General features: G+C 48.2%; 1 protein-coding gene and 1 non-coding gene across 4 annotated transcripts in view; one reads left to right on the top strand and one right to left on the bottom strand.

The window, feature by feature from the left end:
- CMTM7 (CKLF like MARVEL transmembrane domain containing 7) overlaps positions 1–10,292 on the bottom strand; it is a 44,693-nt gene extending 34,401 nt beyond the window's left edge. For all 3 annotated transcript variants that reach the window (XM_081527097.1, XM_081527098.1, XM_081527096.1), the window contains exon 1: positions 10,118–10,292. In XM_081527097.1, coding sequence (XP_081383223.1) covers positions 10,118–10,276 — 159 coding nt within the window. In that variant the 5' untranslated portion in view covers positions 10,277–10,292. The remainder of the gene's footprint in view (positions 1–10,117) is intronic.
- Positions 3,342–3,414, top strand: TRNAG-ACC (transfer RNA glycine (anticodon ACC)). The gene has a single exon. It is a non-coding gene; the product is annotated as a tRNA-Gly (tRNA).
- Positions 10,293–17,766: the final 7,474 nt, after the last annotated feature.

The raw sequence follows: 17,766 nt of genomic DNA, 5'->3' as shown, positions 1-17,766 counted from the left end.
AGGTCTTCCTGTTCCCCTGGCTTTTCTGGTCGTTAACATCTTAAATAAAGTCAAGTAGGAGTCTAGAGAGCTTGAACTCTGAACCCTGAACACCAGGCAGAGCCTCTCAATGACAGTGGATGTGGAAGACCTCTGACACCCCCTGGGAGGAGATCACAGGAGATGTTTGAGAATCTGAGTTACAGAACAGACGAAAAATGTCCAAGGGCAGGCAACAGCTAGCTGGCCTAGGAATTCCACCTTTAGGGATTTCTCCTTCTGATAATCTTGTACCCACAGAGAACTATGATATGTAAAATGGTATCCACTACCGCACCCGACATAACAAAAGACAGGAAATAACCTAAGTGCCCATCAATAGGGGATTGGTTAAAAAAACAATTATGGTCAATCCATTCTCTGGGACACAACGCAGCTGTTAAGGAACCTGAGGAGAATGAGAACACTCTGAATGCATACAGAATGATCCCCAAGGTGGAAAGCCAAAGGAGAGACAGACACACACAGAAACAAAATATTAATAACTCCTGATGATACACAAGAAAACAGTTATCACTGGGAGCCTCCAGGAAGGAAATGCAGAAACTGGAGGAGTTTATCCACCTTAAAAATCTTGATCATGTGAATGTTATCTACTCAAAAATAGGAAACACACTTTTAACAACTGTACAACCACAGTTACTGTGAGCATCAGTATTTTCATTGTTTGGAATGGCTCTAGGAAGGGACCCTGGAGGACAGTAGGACACCCTGGCAGTGGAGGCCATTCTTACCGGCGGTGGCCGCACAGAAGGTATTTCAACTTCCCACACCGTCTCCTCATCTGCAAAGTGGAAATACTGTTCTAACCATTAGGAAATAGCAAAGGAGATGTGATATCATTCCCATGGTTATGTCACGTGCTGGGTGAAGGGATGCTGCAGAGGTAAGTGATTAAAGCTCCAGATCAGTTGACTCTGAGCTGAGCAAAAGGACGTTATCTTCAAGTGAAAATCCCTCAGTCGAATCTGACTCTTTGCAACCCCATGGACTGTAGCCTGCCAGGCTCCATCCATGGGATTTCCCAGGCAAGAGTACTAGAGTACTGGAGTCCTGGGTTGCCATTTCCTTCTCCAGGGGATCTTCCCGACCCAGGGATTGAACTGGGGTCTACCCGCATTATAGGCAGACCCTTTACCATCTGAGCCACCAGGGAAGATCTGAACCTGGGTCCTAACGATGAGTGAATTCTTGGCTTTTAAAGCATTTAGCACAATGCCCAGACCAAGGATTCCAACCAACAGATTGACTGCACAAGAATTAAAAGACATATGACCACAGCCCGGATAAAAACTTATCTAATTGTTATTGTAAAAATGGCCACTGTAAGGACTTCCTTGGTGGTATAGTGGTTAAGAATCTGCCTTGCAATGTGGGGGACGTGGGTTCGATCCCTGGTCTGGGAACTAAGATCCCAGATGCCGCAGGGTAAGCCCATGAGCCACAACAGAGATCCCACATGCTGTAACCAAGATCCAATGCAGCCAAATAAAGTAAATATATTTTTTAAATGGCCACTGTACCTCCTGCCTCCTGCACGGCTTTTGACCCTCCACTCCCCTGCTTTTCTTGCTAAGGAGCAGCTGTGAAAGCACCAGATCTGATGCAGGAGACACGGGTTTTTGTGGGTGTATGAGATATCTCCTGCTGCCTAACAAATTACCCCAATTCGGTAGCTTAAACTGATATTCATTTAAAATCTCACAGTTTCCAGCAGTTGGGAGCTCTGGCTAGAGTCTTCTGCTCAGGGTCTCACAAGGCTGCGATCGAGGTGGGGGCCTGGCTGGGGTTTCCTCTGAGGCTTGGAGTTCTCACCCAGGCTTATGCGCTGTTGCAACTATGGGATCCTATTTTCTGGTTGATTTCAGCTGAGGGCTGCTCTCAGCTTCTAGACACGACCCATAGCTGGGCCCCACGTGGCCCTCTGCCTGGCCCAGCAAGGCAGGTTGGTTCTCCAGGGTCAGCAAGAGAATCTCTCCCTTTGGGGAGAACCCAGTATCTTTCTTAAGGACTGTCACCTGATTAAGCCAGGCTGATGGCTCAGATGGTAAAGAATCCACCTGCAATGCAGGAGACCCGGGTTCAATCCCTGAAATCACTTTGCCAACAAAAGTCCATCTAGTCAAAGCTATGGTTTTTCCAGTAGTTATGTATGGATGTGAGAGTTGGACTGTAAAGAAGACTGAGCACCGAAGAATTGATGCGTTAGAACTGTGGTGTTGGAAAAGACTCTTGAGAGTCCCTTGGGACAGCAAGGACATCAAACCAGTCCATCCTAAAAGAAATCAACCCTGAATGTTAACTGAAAGTACTGATGCTGAAGCTCCAATACCTTGACGACCTGATGCGAAGAACTGACTCACTGGAAAAGACTCTGATGCTGGGAAAGACTGAAGGCAGGAAGAGAAGGGGACAACAGAGGATAAGATGATTGGATGGCATCACTGACTTGATGGGCATGAGTTTGAGCAAGCTCTGGGAGCTGGTGATGGACAGGGAAGCCTGGTGTGCTGCAGCCCATGAGATTACAAAGAGTCAGACACAACTGAGCAACTGAACAACAAAGTGACTCACGGGAGGGGTCCCCCTAGGGTGTGTCGGCCGCAGAGGGGGAGCCTGGGAGCCCGTCTGCACACACGGAGGGACAGCGCACCGCCGGGGGAAGGGTTAGACCTCGCCACACTTAGGTTCCCACGCTGGCTCCAGAAACGAATAGAATTTTCCAACCTTGTGCAAATGACAGAATCTCTCAGCCTTCACCCAATCGAAAGAAGGGGGAAATAACTAACAAATAGTCATTAAGGATTAGCCAAAGGGAAACTGCACGTGAAACTGCCTGACATGACAAAGCAGACACTTGAACTTTAGTTCTTCCCTTGGGAGGAACTTAGGACGAAACACAAGGATGATACTAACGATTTCACTTTTTTTTTTTTGGCCACTCCACGTGGCACGCAAAATCTTAGTTCTCTAACCAGGGAGCCAGGGAAGTGCTACTAATGGCTTCCTCTTAAGCCTTCCAGGGGCCCAGAGAGAAAAATGTGAAACGCTTTCTAAAGTACGACACACTCTGTCTGTCCTATACCCCAGAGAGGGATTTTCCGCACTCGGACTGAGTTCATCTCCGGCAAAAGGTGAAACTGTCATCAGCACCTGCTGGCACATCTCAGAACACCTCCTTTTAACTCTGCGCCTGCCTGCCCACCAAAGAGGAGCCAAGCGGGTCCTCTAACCCAATAATGGACTCGTAGGTACTTATCGCAGCATCCTTTCCCGGTCAGGTTTAATGACACGAGGGGACTTCCTAGGTGGTCTAGCGGTTAAGACTCTGCACTACCAAGGCAGGGGGCCTGGGTTCAATCCCTGGTCTGGGAACTAGCTCCCACATGCTGCAACTAAAGATCTTGCATGCTGCAAAGAAGATCGAAGATCCTGTGTGCTACAACTAAGACCCAGTACAGCCAAATAAAAAGTAATTAGAAAAAAAAAAAAAAAGGTTTAAAGACATGGGAAATTCTTCATGGCATATTGATAATGAAAAAAAGTGACTCCAAGTTGTCCTTTTATGAGTTCAAGATCTAGACTCAGACTGCCCCAAATGCAGCTTCACTATTTATGGCTTTGTGATTCGGGGCAAGTTACCAAATTTCTTTCTGTTTCCTCATCTGTAAGATGCAGATAATGATAGGAACAACCTATTCTGAGGATTGAATAAGCCCACACATGTAAAACACCTAGCCCAGTCATTGTCACCTAACAGGAACTCAATGTATGATAAATGCTATTATTATTATTATTATTAGCTAAGTATCACTTTCATCATGAGAGAAAAAGTTTTAAAAAGACTTCCCTTTAAACAATACTAGCATTGTTGCCGCCTGCCTAGGGGAATAAAGAAAACCTATGAGGAAGAAATGAGTAACAAGGTAAGGAGGTGGTGCTCTCTTTAGTCACTCTCTCTGCTCCAGAAGGTCCAATTTACCCTGTGCCCAACAGCATTTATTTAATTTCTCCTCTCCCTTTCCTATTCCCTTCGGAATTCCCTTCACTGTCTCCATCTCTATGAACGAGAGTGATACCCGTTTTACTCTGAAGTTTCACAGCAGTGTCTTCTGTGGGTAATGTGTGGTAACCACTTTCTAGACAGTTTCTCTCTTTCTCTATCAATGAATCTGTCCACCTGTTTCTTTAAAGGGAAAAGACTGCCCCAGGGAAAGGAAGAGCCTTGTCACTGCCAAGTAAAACACAGACCAGGTGAAAGGCTGTCGCAGCAGGAGGTTGACTGCCGCTGGTCCAGAGGATGGGGCTGCGCTGGGAAGAGGTGCCCTTCTCCTTGTGAGCCCTCATCTCTCCGGAAGGCTAGGGGATGGAGGGCCAGCAGCCAGCACCAGGCCCTGAGCCAGGCCACCAATGCCAGGGGGTTGCTAAGGACCTGGCAGAGGAATGCCCGGGAGTGAGCAGCCGGCAAAGAAACTTCTGAGCCAAACTGGTGCCCAAAGAGGACAGCATGAGGCAGGCGGCGGGTCACTGGGAGGCTCCCAGGCAGCAGGCCTGGGCCGGTGCCGCGGGCAGATGGCAGGGTGAGGAAACAGATGGGCAGCCAGGGGCCCCAGGCAGGAAGCGGCAGCCTGGAGAGCAGGGGACGAGCCTGGGCGGAAGGGAGGAAAGAACTGAAATGAATGCGCTGATCCACACGGGGCGGTCTCGGAATGTCCTGGAGGGTCTCCAGGATCCACTGTGATGCCAGGGACCCTGTGAGACTGTCTGGACTCATGTGGGACCCCGCACAGCCCCCAAATCCCCACCCTCGTCCCCCAGCCTGGTGGACCCCTTCAGCTGCTGTTTTCATCAGGACCCTTTCCTCTGGCCAGTGGCTCCCGATCTGGGTGCGGACAGTTATTTGGGGGGGAGTGGGAATTCTTGCCACTAGTTAGGAAATCCACATCGTCTGCAGCCTGAATAAATAAATCCTCACACCCATGGTGTGTTGTCATCCTTCCGATGTACGTGGAGGCTGTTGCCATTGCTTAAACACAACTGCCTTTCAAAGTATTTGATGAAAAGAGGGACTTCTCTGGTGAGTCAGTGGTTAAGACTTTGCCTTCCAATGCTGAGGGGGCGGGTATGATCCCCAGTCAGCGAGCTAGGATCCCACATGCCTTGCGGCCAAAAAACCCAAACATAAGAAACAGAAGCAACAAATTCCATAAAGACTTTAAAAATGGTCCACATCAAAAGTACGTGATAAAAGAGAGAGACTGCAATGGACATTACACAGTTCTTGTTCCATTCTGGACACACACATTTCTCCAAGACCTCTTGCTTTTTAAAAGGACACGTGACTACTCTGACCAATGGTATCACGCTTGAGCCAAAGAATTAAAAAAGAGCTATTTTTATACCAGCAACCAATGACTGATGTAAATGCTGAAGAAACAGATTTTTTCTTATGAAGCTGTTAAAAAAAAAAAATAAAATCCTTACAAAGTCTTCCAGCCCACGTGTTTCTCTTCTAAACCATCTGACACCGAAAATAAGACTGTGACTTAAAATATTATTACTACCACATTTGGCTCCTGGAAATTTGTGGATAATACAGAGACAACCATTGATTTCTGGATGTGAAAAAGGCTAGAGAGTTGTTTAATGCCAGCATGCTCAGCAGGGCAAGACACACTCCATCTCTCCCTGGGAAAGGTCATGGCCATTTATCCTAAGGAAGAGTTAACGGCTTTGCACACCAGAACTTCTCTGCGGGGCAGTTCACCACTGTCTTGTTCATCAACAGGCAGAACCGGAAGCTCCTTGAGCCACAAGAAAAGGGGAGGGGGCTGGTCACACAAACCATGGCACATTCGTAACTGGTGGCAAAAACACTGTTGAAAACATCACTGCATGCAAACCTTAGGTGACATGAAAATCATCCATCCCCTGGTAAGCAAATAAAAGCGCTTTACAAACTGTAGTGTGTCATTCTACTTTTGTAAAAATAAGACAAAACCAACAACCGCACATTGTATGTCTCCTATGAAATAGTGTAAAATTTTCCTTTCAAATTTAAACCCGGGGGGAGCGGGAGGGTCTAGTTTTTTTCTCGGTTTCCCAAAGTTTCTACAATGAACAAGCATTACTTCTGTTATCGGGGATAAAGCCTGTAAGTTACGTCTCATTATTTTCATGTGTTTGACCATGAACGGACCGCAGTTTCTTGTTGTTGGATTGGGACTGGGTTGGGGTGAAAGACTGTTTTTTGGCTAGGTCGGGTCTTAGTTGTGTCACGTGGGATCTAGTTCCCTGACTAGGGATCGAAGCCAGGCCCCGTGCATTGAGAACTTGGAGTCTTAGCCACTGGACCACCAGGGAAGTCCCAAGGGGTCAAAAACTCTTGACATGAGGTTCTTTGCTGCCCTCAACGCTCCAGCTGCCACAGAACAGGGCATGAGAGTGCCAGCTGCATTGGGGAACCAAACTGGGGCTCCTCCTTCCACACAGATCTGAGACAGAACATGAAGGGTGAGCCGTTCTGGGCTATGCTTGCTCATTTGCCACTAACAGGTCTTTTCATGGTTATATCAGAGGCTGCGATCCCCCACCGTCTAACTCCATCTGGGATGTGGGCTGTGAATACCCAAAGGAAGTCCGTACTTGCCCCAAACTCCTAGGAAGTCTTCAGGAAGCCGGAGAACTCAGGCACTCTCCCCAGACTCACACACCCACTTAGACTCCTTCGATAGTGTTCCTGATAACACATCTCTTTAGGATAGTTAGGTACTTGCAATGCCTTCACTACTTGGCTGAGATGAATGAAACCCATCCTGAATACGATCTAATCCCAATGACAACCAAAAGACCATTTCCATGCAATTCCAAAATGACCCTAGGGGGCTGTGCAGTCCCAGGTTGAGACCCATCGCTTCAACAGTAGATTGATATTGATATGATTACTTCCGGGATAATCTTAGAACAAACACCGTATTCTCAGCACGCTCTGGCAGACCCTGGTTGGGCTAGTCCTGGCATATTTCTCCAGACTCATTCACACCATTCCCAGCCCTGTTCCCTTCCCTCCAACCGTCATCACTCCTCCTTCCTCCAGTCACTGAGCCCCTGTCTGTGCTCTTCCTTCTTCTGGTAATGCTGTTCCCTCATCCTTCAAATATCTCTGCCACAGAAAAGCCCTTCCTTACCTCCCCGACAGGGTAGACCCCTGGCAGGGGTCCCCAACCTCTGGGATCTGATGCCTGATGATCTGAGATGGAGCTGATGGAATAATAATAGAAATAAAGTGCACGATAAATGTAATGCACTTGAATCATCCTGAACTATCTCCCGCCTTCAGTCCATGGAAAAACTGTCTTCTACGAAACTAGTGCCCGGTGCCAAAAAGGTTGGGGACTGCTGCTCTATGGTACTGCGGGCCTCTCCTTCATAACTTTTGTCCCAGGGTTCAATTTTATATTTAAAACCACTCAATGTTTATTTTCCCAGTTACACTATAAAGAGGTCAGGGGCTGATCCATCTTGTTCACTGGGCCTTCCACACTGTCCTAGCATACAGCAGGTGCTCTATATTTACTGAGTAAATAAAGGAAGCTTCTAGGAATTCTCTGGTGGTCCAGCAGTTAGAACTCGGTGCTCTCACTGCCGAGCGCCTGGGTTCAATCCCTGATTAGGGAACTAAGATCCCACAAGCTGCACTGAAAATAAAATTTAAAAAAAAAGGAAGCTTCTGGAAGACACTTAAGAGTTCCACCTTCATGCTTATGAAACTACATCCTGATTCTCCTTCCCTATTACGGTTCTGCAAATGTCACAGTCTCTGCCGAAAGGATCTATCTTGTTAACGGCTGTACGCCACAGGCCTGGCTTACACAGAGGTAAAAACAGAGCAGATGCTCAATGAGAGCGATCAACCCCTTTCTAAACGTCAGGAAGAACTGCCCAACGCTGGCCCTCATCTCCCCGTCTCCTTCCTTTCTACGCCCCCCCTCCCCAGAATCAGCAGAATAAAATCACTGGGAGGCCAACAGGGCACACCCAGCCTGACACACCCACACCCAACTCTCAAGCTTCAACTCAAATGTTACCTTAATCTTCCCTCCGTCCTTCCTTCCTTATGCGGGAAACCACAGATCTTTCATCTCAACCAGGCAGTTTGGGGACAAGTCTGTCTCCTCAGCAAAACCACAGAATCCTTGAGGGCAAGGGCTTTGTCACAGCCATCTGTTTCCGGAGAAACAGAGGTGAACTCAGCACTCCCTGAAGTCTGATGAACAAACAAAATGATGAGGAGTGCTGGTGGAGCCCCAGGCAAGGCCCTCTGCATGCCTGCAGGGCCCAGGGCACTCCTTCCAGCTCAGGCCCCTCAAGGACACGGATGATGCCAAGAGGCCCGGCTCCAGCTCACACTCTGTGAGGATCCAGATGGACATTCCTTCCTCGAGTAGTGGATTTGGGGAGACTCCCAGAAAAGAGGAGAAGGAGGAGGAGATCAGCCCTAAATGGTCTCTGTGCTGTAATATGACCATGGCGTCGGCAACTTCACTCCCAGGGGGTCTGCTCGAACCGGCCTGCAAGCACAGGGCAGTCCCCAGGCAAGGAAGAAGGTGTAAGAACCCTCTGGGCACACAGACGCAATTCTCCAAGTCTCTGTTCTCTCTGGGACATCAGGACATCGCTGTCACCTGCAACTCAGCCCAAGGGCCAAAGGTAAGAAGCTAGTTTAGGAGCTGAATGAAGGGGAGGGAGGTTTCTCTTCTCCACTGTCTGTGTCTATTAAACTTATGGATGAAAATAGAGGCTCTGACCCCAATCTTTGTCCACCAATCTCATCATTTAGCTCCTGATACACCTTCCAAGGCTCCCATTCATTTTTCTTAAGGATGGGGAGGTAGGTAGGTCCCCTCTATTTGGCTGATCAGATGTCTTAGCCTGAATCCCCTCAAATGCCTTACTCAAAGCCAACACAGCTCCGCATGATTTATTTTGGTTAGTAGCTAAAATACTTCCACTTCCTAATTTTTAGTCCATCTAGATGCTCTTCTTTGAGAAAAGGGAACTCAGTCCCTCTTCCCTTCAGGTCTGGCCTAAGCAGGAAACCAGAGGCCCCTCTACACACCCTTGGCCCCCAGAGTAACAGAGCTGTGGATGCCTGTGAGGCCCTCACCCTGTGACCAGGCAGGCCTGGCCTCTGGGTCTGTGACCCTGTGTATAAGCCCCATCCCTCCTTCCTTTCAAAACTACCACTTTCCCCTCTACCATTCTCGCTGCAAACATTATCAGGAGTGGAATCACAAAGAGCTCGGCCGAGTTTCCAAACACATCAGACAAACGGGAAAGGTGTTTCAGTTTTAAAACTTGTGAGGAAGAAAAACTTGGGAAGAGAGAGAAGAATGGGGAACAGGCCGGGCAAGGTCTGCGCTGCTGGAGGCCCCGGCCTCCGTCCCGCCCGGCTCCCTTTCCGGAGATACCCACTCCCCACAAAGTACAGCGGCCTCCCCGATGACCACTGCCGTCCAGCGGCCCCGAGGGCCGGCCCTCCCTTGGGAGTCGAGGGGCAGGGCCCGGGACAGCTGCCCCAAGGGTCCCCGCGCCTTCTGCCCCTGTGAAGGCCGGGCCATGCACCCCGCGCTAGGGCGAGGCCGCTCGGGTGGCAGGAAGCCCATTGGCGCGGGGTTCGCGGAGAAGACGCGCCGGCCAGAGCGCTGGAAGAGGTCGGCTTCCGCGGCCTGAGCGCCGCCCCCCGGCACTCTCCACCCGCTGCGCGGGTCCGAAGCGGCGCGGCCCGAGAAGAGGAAGGAAGACGCTCGGGAACTCTGGCCGTGGTTTCTTACGGTCCCAGGCAGGCCGACCCGGCGGAGCGGCTGGAGAAACTTGGGAGCCCGGAGCAGGGGCCGGGGGAGCAGGCCGGGGGGTGCGCCGAGCTCCTCGCCGGAGGAAGCTCCCTCCAACTTGACTGGGGCGGCTCGCGACCCCGCCCGGGGCGCGATGCTCCCGCGGCGGGCGCGTCCCCTCCCCAGACCCTGCCCTCCGCGGTCACCCCGCGCGGGACCCCGGCCCGCGCCCTGGCCTCTCTTACCATCTGCGCCACCTTCAGCATCGCCGCGTGGGTGCGGGGGTAGATGGGGTCCAGCAGCCCCTCCGAGGAGCTCGCGCCCAGCGGCCCCGCGCCGACCCCGGCTCCCGGGGCGCTGCCGCTGCTGCACGTGGTGCGGACGAGCCCGGCTCCGTGCGACATCGCGCGGCCCTTGCCCGCGGGCCGCCTCCGGCGGCGGAGGCCAAAGGCCAGTGCCGGGGGGCGGGGCCAGGCCGGGGCGGGGCGGGGCCTGGTGGGCGGGGCGCAGGCGCCCCGGGCCCGCGCGGGGGACGCCCACCCAGCCTCGGCGGCGGCGGCCCGCGCGCCGCTGAAAGGTGGCTGTAGCCCCCGCCCTCGGGGAGGCGCGGAAGCTGGGCTGGAGGGGGCCGAGGGAAACGGATGCCCCCGAGTATTAGCTTTTCCGAGGTGGGCGAGGCCGGGCACAGCTGGTCTGAGCCTCCTGGGATCTGGTGTGGGCGCGGCTGCGGATGTGTGCTAAGGGCCCTTGAAGTATAAACTACACTCGCCGAAATGCCCAAACCTTCCGTGTTCAGCTCCATTAATTGTTCTGTGTGTGAGTGTACATCTGTGTAATCGCCGCCCACGGGGGAAAAGTTCCACTGTGCTCTTTCCCACTTCCTGTCGCTATAGATTCGTTTTGCTTCTTCTCGGCTTTGATACTTGAGATAATACAGAGTATTCTCATTTGTCTGGCTTCTTTCACTCGACGGGATGCATCGAGATAAATCCTATTGTACCCAATAAAACTGTGAATATTCTGGTGAAATTGTTTGGTGGACAGAAGACCTCATTTCTCTGCAGGTGGGTGGGGCAACTATCAGTGGGTTGGCTGGGTCACAAAGTGAGCATAGATTTATCTCTAGAAGAAGGTGTCAAACAGCTATCCAAGAGAGATGCTGTTTCCTGCGTTCTGGGTTACTTTTAAAATCAGCAAGCACGATCACTGAAAGGAGATGGTATCAGTCATCACACTTGTTATACCACCAAATGTTTCCACACAACACAAAAACCTACCCCATGAGATCACTGGTTGCCAGTGCTATCCTGTCATCAGAGAACTGTCAACGTGGCAAAGTCTTGATAATTGTTTTTTCAGTCGGACCATGTGGTATGCGGAATCTTAGTTCCCCAACTAAGATCCCAGGCCCCCTCCAGAGGGAGCATGGCATCTTAACCACAGGACCACTGGAGAAGTCCTTTGATAATTCTAGAATGTAGATACTCATGAAATCTCTGCTTTGACAAGTCTGCCTGGTGATTCTACTGAACGCTCAAGTTTGAGAACCAATTGTTGCCAAAGCTGAAGCATTTGGGGATTCATGACACCACGTTCTCAACTTTTGTGTACATTAGAAAATTTTCATGACCAAAAGAAGAAACTGCCTCCAATATCTGTTTTCTGTTTAGACTACAGTCATGGTCAGCCTGGTACTTCCACTTCATTCTCTAAAACAAAGATAACTGCACCTCAGGGCTGCTGTGACAACGTGACAGCCATGCAGGTGCTCCGTGACAGCTCCAGATGCCACGGGCATGAAGTTGATACTGCATGTCATTTTCTATTTAGTTTCACATCTTCACTTCGTGGTGCTTTTCCAAGGGTTCACAACACACTGTGGACCCGACAAGAGGTCTCTGTTGCTGTGAAGGCTTCAGGGAAGCAGAAAAAAACCAGCACTGGATTACTCTTCCTTCCAGGGGCCACCAATCTCCTAAATCAGTGATTTTCAATGTGTGTTCCCAGCATCACCTGGGAACTTGTGAGAAATGCAAATTCGTACCGCTTCCTCCCTCCATCTGCCCAGACCTGCTGAATCAGAACCTCCGGGTATGAGGCTCAACAACCTGTGTTCTGGCAAGGTCGGCCCTCAACCTCCTACGTGATTCAGATGCATTTCAGAGTTTGAGAACCACTGTCGTTTCCAAGTCCAGTGGAGCTGAGACTGGGCTGGGTTTCTCTGACTGCCGCTAGCCCACGTACCACCCAGCCTCGATCAGAAGTAATCACTGGTGGTGGCCCCCTCTGTGTTCATCACTTTATCATGATCACTTAAAAGCTTGAGTGAGAGGGACTACCCTGGTGGTCCAGGGACTAAAACTCCACCCTCCCAATACAGGGGACCCAGGGTTCGACCCCTGGTCAGGGAACTAGATCCTGCATGCCGCAACTGAGAGCTGGTGCAGCCAAATAAATTTTTTTTCTTTTTTAAAAAGCTGGAGCAAGAGGCTTGGCAGCACAAGAGCCGTGTGCTGGCCTGGCGTGTTAAGAGGCTCCACAGACCAGACCTGTGGCCAAGTAGATGGAGATGTCTACACAATGTGATGCCCTCTTGGTGCAAAAGGCTGCCCCCTGGGGAGCAAGGGCTTAGGTGGTGCACTCACAAGAGTGAGGGGGCCCGCTAACTTGGCTACAGTCCATGGGGTCGCAAAGAGTCTGACACATCTGAGCGCAGCACAGCCGTGCAGCCCAATAACCGCGACTCTCAAACAGGTCAGATCAATTTCACTGTTCCATTAAATTAAAACTAAGTCCGAACAGAATCGCTCACTGTGTATTTTTTTTTTCCAGGAAAAACAAATAAATTAAAAATCACCCCATGATCCTTTATAATTTGGTTCGCTCTGCCTTTTATAAGCTCTGAGTTACAGCACAAACATTTCCTGTTAGAAATTCCTCACATAGAGTTTTTTGTGGCAGCATTGATTTTGTGTGTGTATAGCTTATTTTTCCTCATTCTATATTTTTAAAGAGACAGCACTTTAACAACTGATTTTCAATTTTGTAATCAACCTACCAACCACAGTTCAAGCACAGCTTAAAAAATGTGTTAAAAATACAAAGTTAAATCATTAATGATGGTGCTAGCCAATTCTGATTCTGAATAAACTTGGGTTGTACTGCATTCATTTATCAAGTTTCGTTCAATGATTTATTGACCCATCATTCTCCTACTGTTAGGGTTTTAGGCTAATTTATTTATTTTTCCTATTATACATAAAACCAGGATTAGCATCTCTGGGCATGAATCTTAAGACTCCTAAGAGAAGGATCCTCAAATCAAAGGGAATGAATATTTTTAAGACTCTTCATATATATAGATATGTGAATACACACACACACACACACACACACTCAGATTTCTGGAAATGTTGTATCACTTCATTCCCACAGCCTGTGTAGTTTTCACCTCGTTCCTTTTCTCACAGTACAGATGTTTTCTGTCCACTAGGCTGGAGGAGCTGGAGGTTCAACTGTGTCATCATGAAGCATCTTTCCATCTTCATCTTTCTCCCAGTTGCCTTCATCCCATGGCTGGCTCCTCCTCGGGGTCACAAGATAATTGTCAACAACTTTCCACTTGTACATTTCCTCAGAACTCCCCAGCAAGCCTGGGTCACACGCTCCTGCCTGAGCCAGATGCTGTGGCCAGGGTGGGATGGGCTTAGCCCTGGCCACATGCTCCATTCCAGAGCACAGTGGAGCTGGCTTTCCCTGAAGTCGCTGGGGTGTAAGTGGGTGGTGTGGATACTGAAAAAAAACTAGGGCAGTGAGATGACAAGAGGAAGAAGGGATGCTGAGGATGCAGCAGCAAGGTCTGCTACATCCTGAATTAACTGTTACTCTGACTATTCTAGAAAAGAAGCCTGCCACTGACATGAAACACACCTTCCAAATGGAACGAATGCCTCAACTTTCCTGCCACTCACCTAAAGTTTCTGAAAAATCATCACCTCTGGGTTGCCAAGCACTTTCCTTCAGACCTGATACTCTTTTATATAAACTAAATACTTAAGTTTGCTTTTAACAACAGGTATTCTGATCTTTCTCACTGTCCAAAAGTCATCAGCACTGGAAGAGTAACCTACCTTCTTTTACCTCTGTCTGCTTACAATTCACTTCAGCAGTAGAATGTAGCCAGAATATTTACATAACACCAAGTTAGGAACTATTTCTCAGGTTGCCCTTTTTCAGTGTTCATCTGTGTGCATTTAGGCTGATATGGGCTTTCCTCGGAGATCGGGAGGGTTTGGTCCCGGGCCGTAACAACAATGAGAGTCACACAAATTTTTTTGGTTTCTTAGTGCATATAAAAGTTCTGTTTATACTATAGTCTACTAATAGCATTAGTCTAAAAAACAGTGTACATACTTGATTTAAAAATACTTTTTTGCTAAAAAACGCTAACAATCCTCTGGCCTTCAGCAAGTCATAAGCTTTTTGCTGGTAGAGGGTCTGGCCTGGATGTTGATGGCAGCTGACTGATAAAGATGGTGGTTGTTAAATTCTGGGGTGGCCGTCTTATTCTTAAAATAGGACAACAGTGAAGTCTGCCTCATAGATTGACTCTTTCTTTCACAAACGATTTCTGCACTCGGTACTGCTGTTTGATAGCTTTAACCCATATTCTTTCAGAATTGGAGTTAGTCTTCTCCAATCCTGCCGCTGCTTTAGCGACTGAATTTATGTGATATTCTAAATCCTCTGTGGTCATTTCAACAGTCTTCATAGCATCTTCACCAGGAGGAGATTCCATCTCAAGGAACCACTGTCTTTTCTCATCCAAAAGCGACTCCTCATCCATTAGAGTTTTATCAGGAGAGGAGAGGGAGCAACTCAGGCCCATCTGTTGGTTGGCTCTGTTTTGGCTGCTCCACGGCATGTGAGATCTTAGTTCCTCGACCAGGGATCAACCTGGGTCCCCTGCATTGGGAGCTCGGAGTCTTAACCACTGCCAGCCCGGGAAGGCCCCAGGCTCCACTTCTAACCAGCTCTCTTGCAATTCCCACCACATCCGCAGTTACTTCCTCTGCTGAAGCCTTGATCCCCCAAGGTCCTCCATGAGGGTTGGAATCAACTTTTTCCAAACTGCTGGGAATGTTGCTCTTTTGACCTCTTCTTATGAATTACGAGTACTCTAAATGACATCAGTTGTTAAAAACAGTCCTTTCCAGAAGGTTTTCAACCGACTTTGCCCAGATCTGTCAGAGAAATCACTGTCTACAGCAGTCAAAGCCTTACCAAATGTTATTTCTTAAATAATGAGCCGAAATGACTCCACGATCCACGGGCTACAGACCAGGTGTGTTAGCAGGCATGACAACATTAATCCCATACTCATCTCCACCAGAGCTCTTGGGTGACCTGGTGCCTTGTCAATAAGGAATCTGTTTTTTGTTTTTGAGCAGTACGTCTCAACGGTGGGCTTAAAGCAGTCAGTAAACCATGCTGTCAACAGATGTGCTGTCATTCAAGCTTTTGTGGTTCAACACTTACAGAACACAGGCAGGGTGGATACAGCATAACCCTTAAGGTCCCTGGGGCCTCCCTGGTGGTTCAGCCAGGAAAGAATCTGCCTGCATGGTGGGAGACCTAGGTTCGATCCCTGGGTCGGGAAGATCCCCTGGGGGAGGAAATGGCTACCCACTCCAGTATTCTTGCCTGAGAATTTCATGAGCCTGATGAACTACAGTTCATGTGATCGCAGAGAGTCAGACAAGACTGAGAGACTAACACTTTCACTTTAAGGTCCCTAGGATTTTCAGAATGGTAAACGAACACTAAACTTAACTTAAAATCACCAGCTGTGTTTCACCCCTAATGACAGAGTCAACCTGTCCCTTGAAGCTTTGAAGCCGGGCACTGACCTCTCCTCTCAAGCTCTGAAAGTCCTAGATGGCATCTTCTTCCAATAGAAGCCTGATCTGTCTACATTGAAAATCTATTATTTAGAGTAGCACGTTGATGAATTATCTAGATCTTCTGTACAACTTGCTGCAGCTTCTACATTAGCACTTGCTGTTTCACCTCTAACTTTGAAGAGACGGCTTCTTTCTTTAAACCTCATGAACCAACCTCTCTTAGCTTCAGACTTTTCCTCTGCAGCTTCCTCATCTCTCTCAGCCTTCCTAGAATTAAAACGAGTTAGGACCTAGCTCTGGATTAGGCTTTTTTTTTTTTTCTGCTTCAAGAAAAGTGGCTGTTTTGATCTTCTTTCTACACAAACCCCTAAAACTTACATATCAGCAATTAGGCTGTTTCGCTTTCTTATCATTCTTGTGTTCACTGGAGTAGCACTTTTAATTTCCGTAAGGAACCTTTCCTTTGCATTTGCAACTTGGCTGTTTGGCACAAGAGGCTGAGCTTTCAGCCTGCCTGGGCTTTCAACATGCCTTCCTCATTAAGGTTAATTTTTTCTAGTTTTTGATTTAAACTGAGATACATGTGCCTCTTCCTCTCACGTGAACATTTAAGAGGTCATTGCAGGGTTATGAACTGGCCTACTCTCAATACTGTTGTCTGAGGGAACAGGGAGGCCTGCGGAGAGGGAGAGAGATGGGGAATGAGCCATCGGGACACACACATTTATGGATTAATTTCATCATCTTATATGGGCACGGTTTGTGGTGCCTGAAAACAAACAGCAACATCACAGATCACAGAGAGAAACATAACAATGAGAAAGTTTGAAATACTGGGAGAATTACCAAAATGTGGCACAGACGTGAAGGGAGGAAATGCTGTTGGAAAAATGGACTTGGCCCACATAGGGTTGCCTCAAACCTTCAGTTTGTATAAAACACGGTATCTGTGAACTGTAGTAAAGGGAAGGGCAATAAAATGAGGTGTGCCTGGATTGTTGTTTTCCTGGAAAATCTCTTTTCAATTTAAGAATTGTCTAGGGAACAGAAGTTCAGACTTTTACATTGATTTCCTACCCAGGGCTGCATCTTCAGTTAGTGTTGTTAAATGTCTGTGCTCTATGCAGAGACAGCTTGTGTATTTAACATACTTGTGCAGCACTGATGCCCTGCGGGGAGTCTCCAATGAGGGGAGAATTTAAAAATGTACAAAAGTAACTGATGCCGAACATTCTTCCCTCTAGATTTTCTTACAGTTTTAAAATATTGGCTAAACATTTACCTTGTGGGGCTAAGAGTTGGAAATAGCCACAGAGAGAAATTAAACGCATAAAGCATTTCATTGATTTCTCGTGAGTGGGTAAACACGTCAAATGAAACCCGCCTCCCTCGGTTCTATCAAAGAGAACGTGATGGTTCTGCAAGGGCTAAGAGGTGAATGCAGACAACAGAGTGTAAGCACATTCTGTTATACTTGGAATAGTAGTTTTCATCCCCAGAAAACGACTCTTCTTGTTATCCAGGCCATGTTGCATGTGGCTTTGCTTTTTTCATTTTCCTTCTTTCTCCAGAGAAAAATTAAACCCAGTTGAAAACTTACAGCTTCAGCAGAAAAACAGAGAATCATTTTGTTGTCTAAAAACTCACACTTAAAAATTATTCATGAACAAAGTCAGCATTCAAAAGAAGAAATAACAACTTCCTTTCAGCTAAAAATAAATGTTTTTTGGTTTTTGGGTGGTTTTTTGGAGGTGAACTTTCAAGGCAACACTACGGGTCATGCGCTTCAAAAGACACAATTAAACATGTGAAGGCAAGTCCCTCTCACCCCACATGGACACAAATGAGACACTGATCCCTTGAAATTGATCCCTTGAAATTGATCCCTTTGCTGCTGCCAGTTTAGGAAAGGTCCACAGTTGGTTGTAGTCTATTTGGAGGCTATTTCAAGTTGGCTAACGAAACCTTTTACCCCAGAAGTTACTTCCTAT

Source organism: Giraffa tippelskirchi, chromosome 9 (genome assembly GCF_054371585.1).
Source record: "Giraffa tippelskirchi isolate mGirTip1 chromosome 9, T2T-mGirTip1v1.2.pri, whole genome shotgun sequence".
Classification (NCBI taxonomy): Eukaryota; Metazoa; Chordata; class Mammalia; order Artiodactyla; family Giraffidae; genus Giraffa; species Giraffa tippelskirchi.
The sequence above is the reverse complement of the archived record's forward strand: the minus strand, read 5'-3'. Positions and strand labels throughout refer to the sequence as shown.